This window comes from Dermacentor silvarum, unplaced genomic scaffold (assembly GCF_013339745.2).
Source record: "Dermacentor silvarum isolate Dsil-2018 unplaced genomic scaffold, BIME_Dsil_1.4 Seq929, whole genome shotgun sequence".
Lineage (NCBI taxonomy): Eukaryota > Metazoa > Arthropoda > Arachnida > Ixodida > Ixodidae > Dermacentor > Dermacentor silvarum.
Window position 1 is genome coordinate 47,006 of NW_023606981.1, and position 12,996 is coordinate 60,001.

Consider the following 12,996-nt stretch of genomic DNA (forward strand, 5'->3'; position numbering starts at 1 on the left):
CCAGAAATGCTAGTTGTCGGCAGCAATGGCAGGGGAGATAATGAAAAAAAGAAAAGAAAACGCTATTAATGTAGTTTTATTGGCCACGTAAGAGGGTGCCGCTACTGTGTCAAGAATTTGGCAATGCAATTAATTCAGATTTAATCCAGTGGATTGGCGCCGATGCTGCATCTCTAGATACTACCAGGCAATGCCCACTTTCAAATCTCATGTCTAGGCTACATTCTAGTGCAAGTTCTCATGCTTAGCCAGGAAAAGCTGACTGTCTAGGCGACGCAGCGTGTTCCGCCATGTACGTCCTCTACGGATGGGATGAAAGTTTCGCACTGTGTGCTTCAGTTTGATTTCTAATCGCGTACAGTCGACGATATTACTTATTCGAAAGCTATTCGATATATATGCCGATTTTCTAATGGCGACTATTCGATTTGAGGAAAAAGTCGAATAGTGGCTTCAATTCGAAGACGGAATCGAATGGAGCAGTACTCGACTCGTTATTTGAGAGTTTCTATTATTAGAGCACCTCAGCCCCCACCCCTGAGCACTCTATAACAGTACACTGGATATGCCCTAGATAGTGCTCTGCTACAGTCTGCAGTCATCTGAAAGGCCATTACCGGTTTCGCGGAACATCCTTGACATGTTCGTAACAAAATTGACAGTGGCGATTATAACGTTTCCTACAATAACCTCTACACAAAGCAAAGAAGACTGACGTAGAGAAATATCTTGAATTTGAAGGTACATGATGTTTCCTACAAAATACCACTACCACTTACGAATAGTGTTTATGTGTTCTGAAATCGCGTACGACAACCTTTTGTTGTCATTTTTTTTTTTCAAACAGCATTCTTGTTCACGTATTGCTAAAAATGACTCGTGTAGTACCGTGTGGTCTCGGATTACTTGCTATCAACTGGGATTCAACTGAGACATTATAGTGAGCGCGTAAGCGCTTTATTATTCGGCACCATCGCAATGGGGCCGCCATGGCCACGAACCCAACCAGTGACCTCGTGCTCACGAGACGTATACCATAGAAATTGAACTACTGTGGATGATGATCATTTCGTTTAATACTAGTGGACGTATTGGTTTTCGCGCTTAACCACGCGCTGTCGCGTTGCCTACGACGCCCCGTATGGTTGCACTAAAACTCTTTTCTCGTTCTTTCTCACAATTGCGCGGTCGGAAATTAACTTTGTCTGGCTGCCAGCCAGCAGAGACACTTGTGGGATTCAAGATCTCTTCTTGGCCTCTCGCAATCACTCCTCCATTCGCGCTCCTTGATAGGCGATCGCCCTCGCAACATTGGACACCGAAAAAAACGGACCGAAAGCGCGCTATCTTTGACACGCGCTCGTGTTAACGAGAAGTGATGTCTCGCAGAGCCGCCGCGGTCACTTGAAGGAACGGGCTCGGCGACGCACCACGAGCCGAACGTTGGTCCACTTTCGTCCGCAATACGCAATGCGTTTCCGGGATACATAGGAAGATTGTGCTCGTGTGTAGCAGTATACGGGTTCTTTGGCCTCGTCACAAAGCAAGTTCAACAGCCTGCCGGTGCGCGTTTCTGTGCAGTCACCACATTCGAGCTGTTACAATGGGCCTCTTCACTGGCGCTGTGTATTTCTTCGCCGTCGCGATGGTAGCGTCCTCCAGACCCGGTGAGTACGCATGCGCACGTGCAAGCTGTGGGTTCGAGCTTCAGCAGGGGTTCAGTGTGAAAAACATCGCCCGACAGTCCTGCAAGGAGTCTGCGCAAAATGGCGTCATGGCGCCCAACCCAAAGCAGCGTTGATTTCTTTGTTACCTATAGGCTCACTGAAGAATCGTCAACGCGCGCCATGTTATGTCAGTATAACCCAGTATTTTTTTCTCTGGCACTTGCTCCGCATGCCAGAGTTGTCTATTCATATTTTAAGAAGGGATGTGAGTGCACCGAAGTTTGCGCTTATATTTACCTTGACATGAAAATCTTCTCGGTCGAACCAGCTAGAACCTCGATGCTAAAATACTGGTACAGCGTTGATAACTATAATTATCACACTGATTTCAGCTCCTGAACAAAGCTTTCGTGCTTTTATGGGGACGAGACATAATTAATGGTATACGCCAATGTAAAGTACGTCTTTCAAGATTATGTTGCACTACGTGTGATGAAAACCGCGGTGAACTCACGTGCCATGCAAAGGCATCTCACGTGCGGTATTGTAGCGGAGTGATGCGATTCATTAATCCAAAACAATGTTTGCATTCCTCCTCCATCTCATACTACGATGAACTGGTCCTTCTACAAGCCACACTTCACAACCCTAGTTCCCAGACGCGCTCAACAATCGTACTCTATCGTTTTTAATCTACGTACCAGAGATTCGCATTGCATAAGAGAGCTGGAAGACATTCAGCGTGGTTTGAACATCAGTTGTGTACGGTCTTGTGTCAATCGTTACCATTGCATGCTGCAAACGATGGCTTAACGTACACTCTGTCAACTGCCTACTACTACACTACCGCGTTCTATTCTTAACGTGTCTTAGTGTGTATGAGCGTTTTTTTATCTCGCTTTCTCTCTGCGTTTGCTTTTTCTTTTTATCGTCTCTTTTTCTCTCTCTCTCTTTCTCTCACTTCTTTATCTTCCTGTCAGACCTTTCCTCTTCCCCACTGCAGAGTTCCAAATGGGTTGTTTGTCTTTTGGTTATTCCCTCCGCCTTTCGCATTTCATTTCTCTCTCTCTCTTCTGTCTGCAAACTTGCCCACGAGCTGCCATTTTTAGTGCTGCAGAAACCTGACTACGTGCCCTTCCCTGAGGACTGGACTCGGGCTACAGAGCAATATGCCACCGTGTGACCTAAAAACAACTATATCTGTTATAAAATACTCCTACTTGTTCCATTGCTCTGCTACTCCTTCGCAAGTGCGTGTGATCTGGTGCAATGCCATGCTCTATATTTCCTGTCGTGCAGGTTATATGTTTCTCTTCGCCCGATATGTTTACAGAGGAGAGGATAGAAGAACCAAGTGAATAATATCGCTTTCAGATTGTTCCGCAGTGATCTATCGCAATTTCACGGCTTTGCTAGAAGCATTCCTTCAGAACTAATCCGTGTCAGTGCAGCTCTCTTGAGTGGATGAGACTGTTAACATCAGCTGTTATACTCTTCTTCGAAAGTTTCTTATGTGTCACTCTCGGGGGCCAATTTGCAATGCTCTTTTGCTCGTTGAGAATAAAACTGTAAATGTAGAATACATTCGCTTGTTCCATCTCAGCGTTCGTCCTTCGCAAGCACCGACCTCCCGGCGCAAAGTCTTATCTGCTTCATGCGGTCATGCAGTTTAGAATTTGCTCTTCACTCTATGTATTTTTACTATCGAAGGAAACCGTACGATTTGGTGCTTGGTGGTAGTAACATGCAACAAAGAAAACTAATCTCGCTCCTCATAGAGGAAAGGTAATCAGAAAAAAATTCTGAAAAATGTTTTCTCGGCTCCATTAGGGAGGCAATGGATAACATGTGATGCCGTTCATACAACCCTCGATGACATTTCTACAATAGCCTGTGTTGAGTCTGGTTGTATCATCGCACCTGACATGTAAATCGTATTCCACAGTTTGCACTGTTCACTGCTGTTTCTGTGTGTTGTGTAGTTTTGTTATTCATGGGCACTGTGTGACATTCTGTAAAGCCACTTCCTGCTCTCTATTTCACAAGTTCTTTCACTCATCACTTAATTGCGCTCCTTACAATATCCCTGCAGCTCCCATATCTCATCGTGCTGATCATGCGCTACAAGTTTCTCGCCCACGTGCCCGTACTAAAACATTTCCGCTTCATTTTTTTCCCAGAGCAGCAAAACACTGGAACGGCCTTTCTCGCAACATCGCCACTATCACCTGCCCATCAAGCTTCATGCATAGCACAACAAACGCAATATTGCACTAATCATTGTATCAACAATATTCTGCGTAAAAATAAAAAAACACCCCTTATGTAAGACTCCTTCGGGGGTGATAAAAATGAAATGAAACAAATTGAAAAAGGTCTGTAATACAGGCAAGTAGTAATTAATGAATCAGTAATTAAATAAATAAACATGATAGACAGGACATTGTCTCCTTTCGTTTCTTATGAATCAAGGCAGTACACGTCCGCAGTAAAACACGTCCACATGCGCCTTATTTTCGCCACATATCAAAATATGTCTGTGCAGGAAACCTAGCTAAATCAATAACATCACGATATCTACTTAGATAAAATGCACCTGCTATTATGCTCTCGTTCATTCGCATGTATATTTCAAGAAATGTGTGGTCTTTATCGTTCTGCTTAACAGGTTCTTTTTTTTTTGCCTTCCCCATTATCTAGCTTCCTTAAACACGAAGCATTGACGATACGCCATGTAACGCACTTTTAGGCTAAAAAATTGCAAGCTTTGTCACGCCCTGAATTCTTGAGATGATGCTTATACAGCTTTATAGAAAACACCATTATAACAGAGTCCGGACAATCCAGGAACACGCTCGAATTCGGCAACATATTACGAAAGTGACACTGAGCAGTTTAAATCAATGCCTAAAGATGGCGGCAATATAGACGCATTTTTGTCGGAGTATCTGCCCCTGCAATAGGGTACTGAGGTGAGGCAACTAAGCATATCAGTAGGGCATTACCAAAGAGTCATTTGCTTAGCGCTGTTTATGCTGATGCGAATGCCGCATTAACGAAGACAGCGGACGTCGGCCACACTGAATTTGCATTGAAGATGCTGTTAACCAAAACCCATAAAAATTTCTTGTCCCGAGTACCAGCAAATGGTTAGAACTTTCCGATCTTTCGGCATATGCTGGCACAAAAATGCCAAGCGTTACAGTGAGCGTGGCGTGTAAACACAATACCACTTGCGTTCGCACGACGTATCGAAATCGTGACGTAAAGCGTGACGCTATACCAGCTCGCATCGCCTATGGGAGAACGGAGCCCGTAAAGAGGAAGCCAAAAGTCGCGTTGCATCAGACGAAGCCAGCATGGCGGCGTCGGCGGCTGGCAAAAAGACTAAGGAAAAACAAAGGCTGCGAAACAGCTAGGCTCTTCTCGCGGGCAGATCAAAGCGATCGCGAGCGATAGCTACCCTGGCGGTGTAACAAGAGCCGCTTCGCTGGAGCGCCTGAACAAGGGGAAGCGAGCGGACAGATTGGCAGGGGGCAGCGGCGCGCAAACACGCCGGTCAAGGTCGGGCTGGCTGCGTCAGCCAATCATGCGGCTTCCGCTACTGCGTTGTCGCCTAAAGTACGCGGAACGGCTTGCTGCGTGGTCACCTGGAGCACAATTTTCCATCTATAAGCCGAACGAAAAATATAACGAATATGACAAACACAAAAAGCCACTGTGGCGTAAATTAAAAAAAAAACTAACTAATCCTTACCTTTAACCCTGTAATGCCGAAGGTATCACATATGCTACGCCGAGTTTGATGCCCGAATATGCTGACTGAAGAGGGGCGAACCTAATACAAACTTCATAGTGGTGTTTTTAGTATGCTGGAGTGAAGTTTCAGCAGTGGACAATGTAACAAACTATTTGCTAATTAATTAATTAGTAAAGTAATGAGGTTGTAACTCAAAAAACATATTTTCGCTACTAATGTACGCACCATGACCAGAAATAAGTGTCAAAAATGTATTCCAAGTTTCCTTGATGTGTAACTGTGTTTGGGCATTACAGGAATAACCTTGAAAATGAATTTGTTTATCCTTGCGCTTAACAGGACGCATCGCTGGTATGCAGTAGCAGTACAAGTTCTCAGCATAGTTTTTCCTCATTTGTTTTTCCTCAAGACACAAGATAGAGTAGTTCTTTCTTCCCGCCGTTGGCGGTACAAAATGTGAATACGCTGCGGACAAAGGATACTAAGCATCAGTGTATCGGAGATTTAATAAAAAATCAGAGTAACGTGCCTCTCCGCGCGCGCGTGACCAAAACGCATTCTGCAGGCGAAGTCCCAATTTGACTTACCGAGGATGCGAGAGCTATCTGGATATCATTTTCGCAAGTACCCGAGCACGGGGCTGTAGGTGTGGTAGAAACGCTGGAAAAGGGGTCTGTGTTTGAGTTTCCTCGTAACAGAATTGTGTTTTCCCGTACATTCAAATTAAAATCCGACGCCGAATGGTAAACAATCTGACGCCCAATCCGACGCCGAATTACCATTTTTCTGACGGATTTCACTGTGAGAAATTGAATTTTAATTCACCACAACCTTGCACCACGGAGAGGGCCTGCGCGGTCGGGGTAGTTGGGACGATTTTCTCCGACGCGGACGCCGACATCGCACGGCGACGCCGGATTTTCTGCGAGACGGGACCCTTAACCCTATCGCGTTAAAACTTCATTGTTCTATTTTTTACTACCGAAATGACCATTCAACGGAAGAAACAGAAATATGTGTATTTGAAGAAAACTTGGAGGACGCTTAAGCTTCGCGTTTAAGTGTAGAACGCGATAGCGTTATTGGGATCCGTTCGCATCGCATCGTTCGCATACGGCATGTAGGCTTCACTAACTCCAACACCGAACGTGGGAAAGCCAGCTTACAAAGACCAAGCTTGCACCGATCGCCTTCAATTTTAAACTGAAATGCATTGCAGGAAAGACATTTTTCCAGGGGCAATATAAGTGGTCTTAAGTTAAAATGTGAAGGCCCTAGCACCTTTTTTATTATTTTATTAATTGTTTGCTATTGCTCCGACGCGCGCAGGCCTGGTAGAAATGTTTCAGTTTCCTAGTAACAGAATTAGGTTTTCTCGTACATTCAAATTACAATGCGAAGCCGATTGGTAATAAATCCGACGGGTAATCCGACGCCGAATAGTTTTCTGACGGATTTCACTGTAGGAAATTCAATTTTTGTTCACCAATACATTGCACCACGTGGAAGGCCTGCGCGGTCGCTGTGGTTGGATGATTTTCTCCGCCACCCGCGATCACACACCGGTTGCCGACGGCGGATTTTCTGCGACATTGGGTCCTAAACGCTATCGCGTTAATATAACTTCTTTCAGTTTATCGTCACAGACAGGCTTTTTTATTTTTTACAGAAATTGTCCCCATCCGGTGAAGTGAAAAACTTGTCGTACTTACTGTGAGCGAAATTAAATTTATTTGCGTCTTTACTCTCCTGAATTGACATTGGTGTGCAGTTTCGCAGCCACCCAAGTATAGGCCGATAGATATCAAATTCGCGGGCCAATAAGCCTTAGTTTCTGAATAAGATACATCTGCAATCGAGGCCAGTCATGCTGCTCTTAGCATGGCTAGAGAAATTCGGGGAGCTTATCATCGGATGTGTCTCGTAGTGCCGGGCGTCTTGACGCCATATGTCTTAATGTCCGCTGTTACATCACATCATTCCTATAGTCGCGTGCTTATCTGTAGTTGTGCGATCTGTTTCAACCGCCATCACAGCATTTCACTCTTGCGTTGCTCATTAAAGCATGACATTAATAGAATAAACCATCTAACGATTTCTTCCTGTAAGATTAAAGAAAAACCAATAGACAGAATAGTTTTGTGAAGTCCCAGAAATAAAAGCTAGAAGAAAATCGAAGAAAGAACAAAGGAGATGTTATAAAAATTGCCATACGTTTTCTCCTTTTTTTCTTCTGCCAAACATTTCTAACAGTGTAGGCCCTGAGCACAAAACAAAGATTTACCTCGATGAAGTTAGATATAATACACATATACACATCAAGAATTATGCCTTAACGGCAAGTCTTTATCGCAATACAAAAAAAGAGAACGAAAAGTGTTTAGATACTCGCAATGCACGTTGTACGTAAAGAGAAATCGGTTCATGCATGGACAGGGCTGACGGTGGTGGACTTTTCCAGCGAACAAGACCTGCAACGAGACCCTCGAGCAGCAGGTGCACGAAGCCGGCTGCCGGCTGGTTGGCCGGCTGCCAGACCGGTGGCTGCTTCGTTTCGACTCGGTCGGGGGCAGTAACGAGTCTGTGCCGGTTCTGGCACTCGTGTTCGGCCTGGCTGACCCCACAACCCACATCGAAAGCAGCAAGTGCTCGTCCGAGATGACCGCCGCACTGGCGATGCAGGGCATGGCCAAGGTGGCGCTGCCCGAGTCCACGGCGCGCGTCTTCTTCGCAGCCAAGGCCAAGGTCACCGCAGAAGTGAGCAAAGCTATTAAAAGCGCCCGTTTTGTGCAAGCTCATGTTACACTTGCTTTGCGTTGCAATGCGCACGAGGAAAGTGAATGGCGACACACAACTGTTGCAGAGCTTCTGACTTATCAACTGTGCGTTGCAACATAACTTAGCAGGACGAAAGCTAGCTGAGCACGGTGACAACGCAACCGCCGTACGTTGCTACGTCTGTTATCTAAGCGAACCGCATTCCTCGACACTCCCGCGTTTGCGTTAGCGTAGTGCAAAGAACAAATGGCCAGGTGTGGTTTCGGGCCGCACTTGTGGCATTTCCGTAATAATAGCGTTCACACAGCGGGCGTTTACTCGCTTACGGAAATTTAATATGGCAGATGGTGCTAGCCGCATGGCGCTGCGGCTTTTTCATATTCGTACAAGCTATGCCAAAGCTAGCCGAATGGGCTACGATTATAATGAATTGCTCTTTTGAAATGGAACAGACAGGCACCTTTTTCATGACTCACTTGAACGTGAGAAGAGCGGCGTTGCTAGGTCAACGCAGCATTGTAACACATAAAAATGAATTGAATTCCATGGTTTTACGTGCCAAAGCGACAATACGGTTTTGAGGTACGCCGTAGTGACATAGCCTACTGTATTGGAAACTCGGCGCTCAGCGACATAGCCTCCTGTATCGTCTGAGCCTGCCAAATCATCGGCGAACCAATGGGAAGCAGTCGTCTTTGGAAGTGTGGAGCCCGCGCCACATATGTAGGGATACGCAATTTTTACATTATGCATTGAAGCTGCTGGCCTCTAGTTGGTCGGGATTTTTCGTGGCGTGATCACCCAAAACAACGGCTGCTGCAAAAGCAGTTTGTCCTTGAGTTTTCCCGTAATGGAATTATGTTTTTTTTTCGTATATTCAAATTAGAATCCGATGCAATCATGTGTGTAGGTTGTGTGTAAGTCGTACTTAACGAATTTTCAAACACATTTTACTTTGAGAAATTTAATTACTTCAATGACGCACTTGCGCTAAGCGGAGAGCCTACAACAATGAGGGTGCATGCTGGCCACCCAGACAGACCTCGAATGACAGCTAGAAAAATGGTTTGCTTTAAGTTTCCGCATTACATATGTACGTTTTCTTGGAATAAGAATACGAAGCTATCATCTCTGCAGCTTGCGTGTAAGTCATAGTTCACGCATTTTCTGACCCAGTTTACTTTTAAACATCAATTTAATTCAATGAGGCGCTTGCGCTTGGCGGATGGCCTCGAGGAATTAAGACGCATGCTGCACTTCCACACACGTGCGTGTGCGCGCGACGTAAGTCGCTTGTTGTGGTGGTGCTTGTGTAACGTCATCTGACGTCAGTTGAAGTGCTGGCACTTGTCTTAATGTCCGCTCCAGCTTTGCTATGCAGCCGAGTGCAGAATTTTAGACACCACGGGAGCGGCGACTAAAGTCCCTATATAAGAAAAGTACCGCCATCCTTTGATCAACGCCGCTTTGCTCTCTCCGGTATCTCCGATTGGACGATGATAGCGTGCGCTTTGACTTCTTTATATTTTTTTTCCGCCTCGGAGCCATGTTGAAAGTCCTGTGCGCAGCCGCAGTAGCCGGCGGCGGCGGCGGCGCGCGCCCGGCCTGAAAGTTTCAACGCGGACTTTCTAGGGCCGCCACCGTCGACTTGCTTTGGCAAGCAAAAAAAATAGAAGAAAAAAAGGCACGAGCTTTAGGATAGGAGACGATAGAGGAAAGAGTAGATGGTGGTACTTTTCTTATATATGGACTTTAGACTAAAGTCCCTACATAACTTTAGACAAAACTAAAGTCCCTATATAAGAAATGTACCGCCATCTACTCTTTCCTCCGTCGTCTCTCCTAAAGCGCGTGCTTTTCTCTTTATTTTTTGCTTGCGATGGCAAGTCGACGGTGGCGGCCCTAGAGAGTCCACGTTGAAACTTTCAGGCCGGGCGCGCACCGCCGCCGCCGCCGCCGCCGGCGACTGACGCTGCGCAGTGTGACTTTCAACATGGCTCTGAGGCGGAAAAAAAAAGAAAATAGAACGAAGAGAAAGCGCGCGCTATCATCGTCCAATCGCATATACAGGAGAGAGAGAAGCGACGCTGATCAAAGGATGGCAGTACTTTTCTTATATGGGGATTTTAGTTTAGTCGCCGCTCCCATGGTCTCTAAAATTTTGCACTCGACGGTACATCCACGTTCACCGGGTAGAATGGAGGCGTATTTTTAAACACGAAACGTTTTATGCCCTGTTTCACGACTCATTTCCGGCAACGGATGGGAATGTGATATCGGCTCCGACGCCGCCATCTAGGAGCGGTGAAGCGAAGTACTGCATCGCGACTACGGCCGCATAGATCGGCGCAGAAAAAGCATAGTGATAATACTGTTTTCGCCAAAATAGAAAAGTAAGTAACCATGGTGGAAAGCGGTTAGCGCCTGATTATTGCAGTCAACACTGCTACCGCAGATTTGACCCGGCATTTTAGGTAAAGCTAGCTTATAGCCACAGATGTCGCTTAGTGATGAGGTTAGGAAATTTGCAGGCGCAATTTGAAATCAGCTAGCTCAAGACAGGAGATCGCAAGGAGGCCTTCATCCTTCAGTGGACATTAATTTAGGCTTATAATGATCATGATAGCGACAGAAGCCCTTTGCCACGCATATTTAAGTTGTGTAGGACCATCCCCCTCTAGGACCATCCTCCTGTCCGACACTTGTGCATGTGACTGCTCATTATAGGCCTACGCGCACTGCTCCTACGTTAACACATTGACCATGCACCGTGGCATGCTAGCTTTTCCGGTAATCAATCAATCAATCAATCAATTTTATTTACCTTAGATAGATGTATAATGTATAATGTCGTCGATAGATGTATGTTAACGAACTCTAGATACAATTGCATAGCGAAATCCTGCAAGCGACTCCGCGATCGCACCCAATGAACTTGAAACGCACGTCAAAACGAAACGTGAATGTAATTATTGTTGCGTTCCGAATCGGCCGGGCGCATTCTTTGATTGTTTCCCATCGAGGAAGGCCCTTTCATCAGCGTCGCCCAGACGGCGACAGCGGCCGACACCGACGAGACGGGCAAACAATCGCCCCAACTCGGCAGTGCCCATTTTTTGGGTGCTTCCCCCGATTCCACCCCCGTTCATCAACAGCCGCCTACCTGGCGACGCGGCCCGACACCGGTAGTGACGCGATGACAAAGAAGCTCACTTATTGACCCTTTTCGCGGAGCAGTTTGTTTTAGAGAAACGAGATGGCGCTCACGGCAGCTCGCCATACATCTCCTCAGCGACCGTGCACGAATACGAAACCATTACCGCTTCTACCTTGCTTCCTGTGCGATCAGCTGTCGGAAATGCAACTGAGTTTTCGCTAACACACTGTGCTCCAACCATGCTATAGATTGAATCACGTGGATAGAAGACGTGTGCAGTAGTTGGCTGCAAAAAGAGTGACTGGCATGTTAAGGAATAGAATGAATCTGTGTGGATAAGTTCGCGGACCGCTGCTGGCAACTGTCCGAACGTGTTGCCGGCACTTCATGATATACGGATTTCCTCGAGGATACAGAAATTTGCTCATCCGCCAGCCTTGTATCGCTAACTTTCAAAGAAAGGGCTTCATCCCCTGAACGTCGGCAAGAGTGAGTACCACTCGTTAAACAATGAAAAAGGGAGTAGCGCAGCTTCCTGTCATAGTAAGTTTCGCGCACGTTATACACACATCCGTCCCAAGTGGCAGGAAACCCACTCTGTCGTCGCCGACGTATCAAGAATGTGTGAATGGGCGCACACTTGAATATATGCGCACTGTATCCGCACAATAAATGACGGACTACACATATAGCGCACGATTGGTCGAAGCTGAATGTTTCGTGACGGTCCACGAGAGTAAGCGAGTTATTAGCTGTAATATATATTTGCTACAAGGTATTACAATGTACAAAACAGCTACGTTTCAAGCCTTGTGCGCAGCAAGAACAAATCTATCGGGACTGAGCACACCTGCGAGCGGTTAGGCAGAAAATAATCAAATAGTGGTAGCACCGAGGAACTTCACTGAATAAGAAACTGACAAGCCACTGTTTCAAAATATTTGCCGAATAAAGAACGAAGAGCAAAACACACTAATCCTGACTGAATTCATAATGGGAAAGCTTGGATAGCTTGGAATACATATTTAGCCCCGCTTTTAGAACAAGCGCTATATATACGCTGCTTGCGCCGTTTGGACATAGCTTAATCAGCTCCGAAAGCGCTTTTGCATGTTCTCTGAAGCTGTGAAAAAGCTTCGTGTCGTCCACCTAGTCACCGTCTACGATATCTCCGAAAACAAAGGTTTTCTAAGCCGCGCCGGCGTCATACACTTCCATTGTAGACAAGGAGGCAACGGAGGCAGTTGAGGCAAGCAATGTACGCGTCACCACGTGATAAAACATGGCAGCGCTCACGGGATCGCCGCGCAAAGGGTCAATAAGCGACCGCCACAACCGCCACCCTCCGTTAGACGCGGGGATTAGCGCGAATGCCATTCTCCCGACCCTGGCAAGGTGTCCGTCGGAGGGCAAGAAACTAAGCCACCGACTTTCGTGGAAGGAGTGTGAACCCCCTGTTTCCGGTTTGCCTCGTCCTTGCTTCGAAGGTGCAACATTAGAGGCGGAGTTCAGCGAACAATATGACCCCTCTGATTGGCCGCATCAAGGTCATCTGATTCCCTAGTCAGGTTAACTAAGGAGAGACCTTGAGTGCAGTGGTGTGTCCTGACGTGTTCTGATATGTGCTCAGACAT

The 12,996-nt window shown here is 46.3% G+C and overlaps 1 protein-coding gene across 1 annotated transcript; it reads left to right on the forward strand.

Moving 5' to 3' along the window:
- Nucleotides 1-1,387: 1,387 nt before the first annotated feature.
- Nucleotides 1,388-8,184, forward strand: LOC119435815 (uncharacterized; the record flags this gene model as incomplete). The annotated part of the gene is made up of 2 exons (XM_037702526.2): nt 1,388-1,667; nt 7,889-8,184. Coding segments are annotated over exons 1-2 (360 nt in total), but the record flags the coding sequence as incomplete, so codon positions are not given.
- Nucleotides 8,185-12,996: the final 4,812 nt, after the last annotated feature.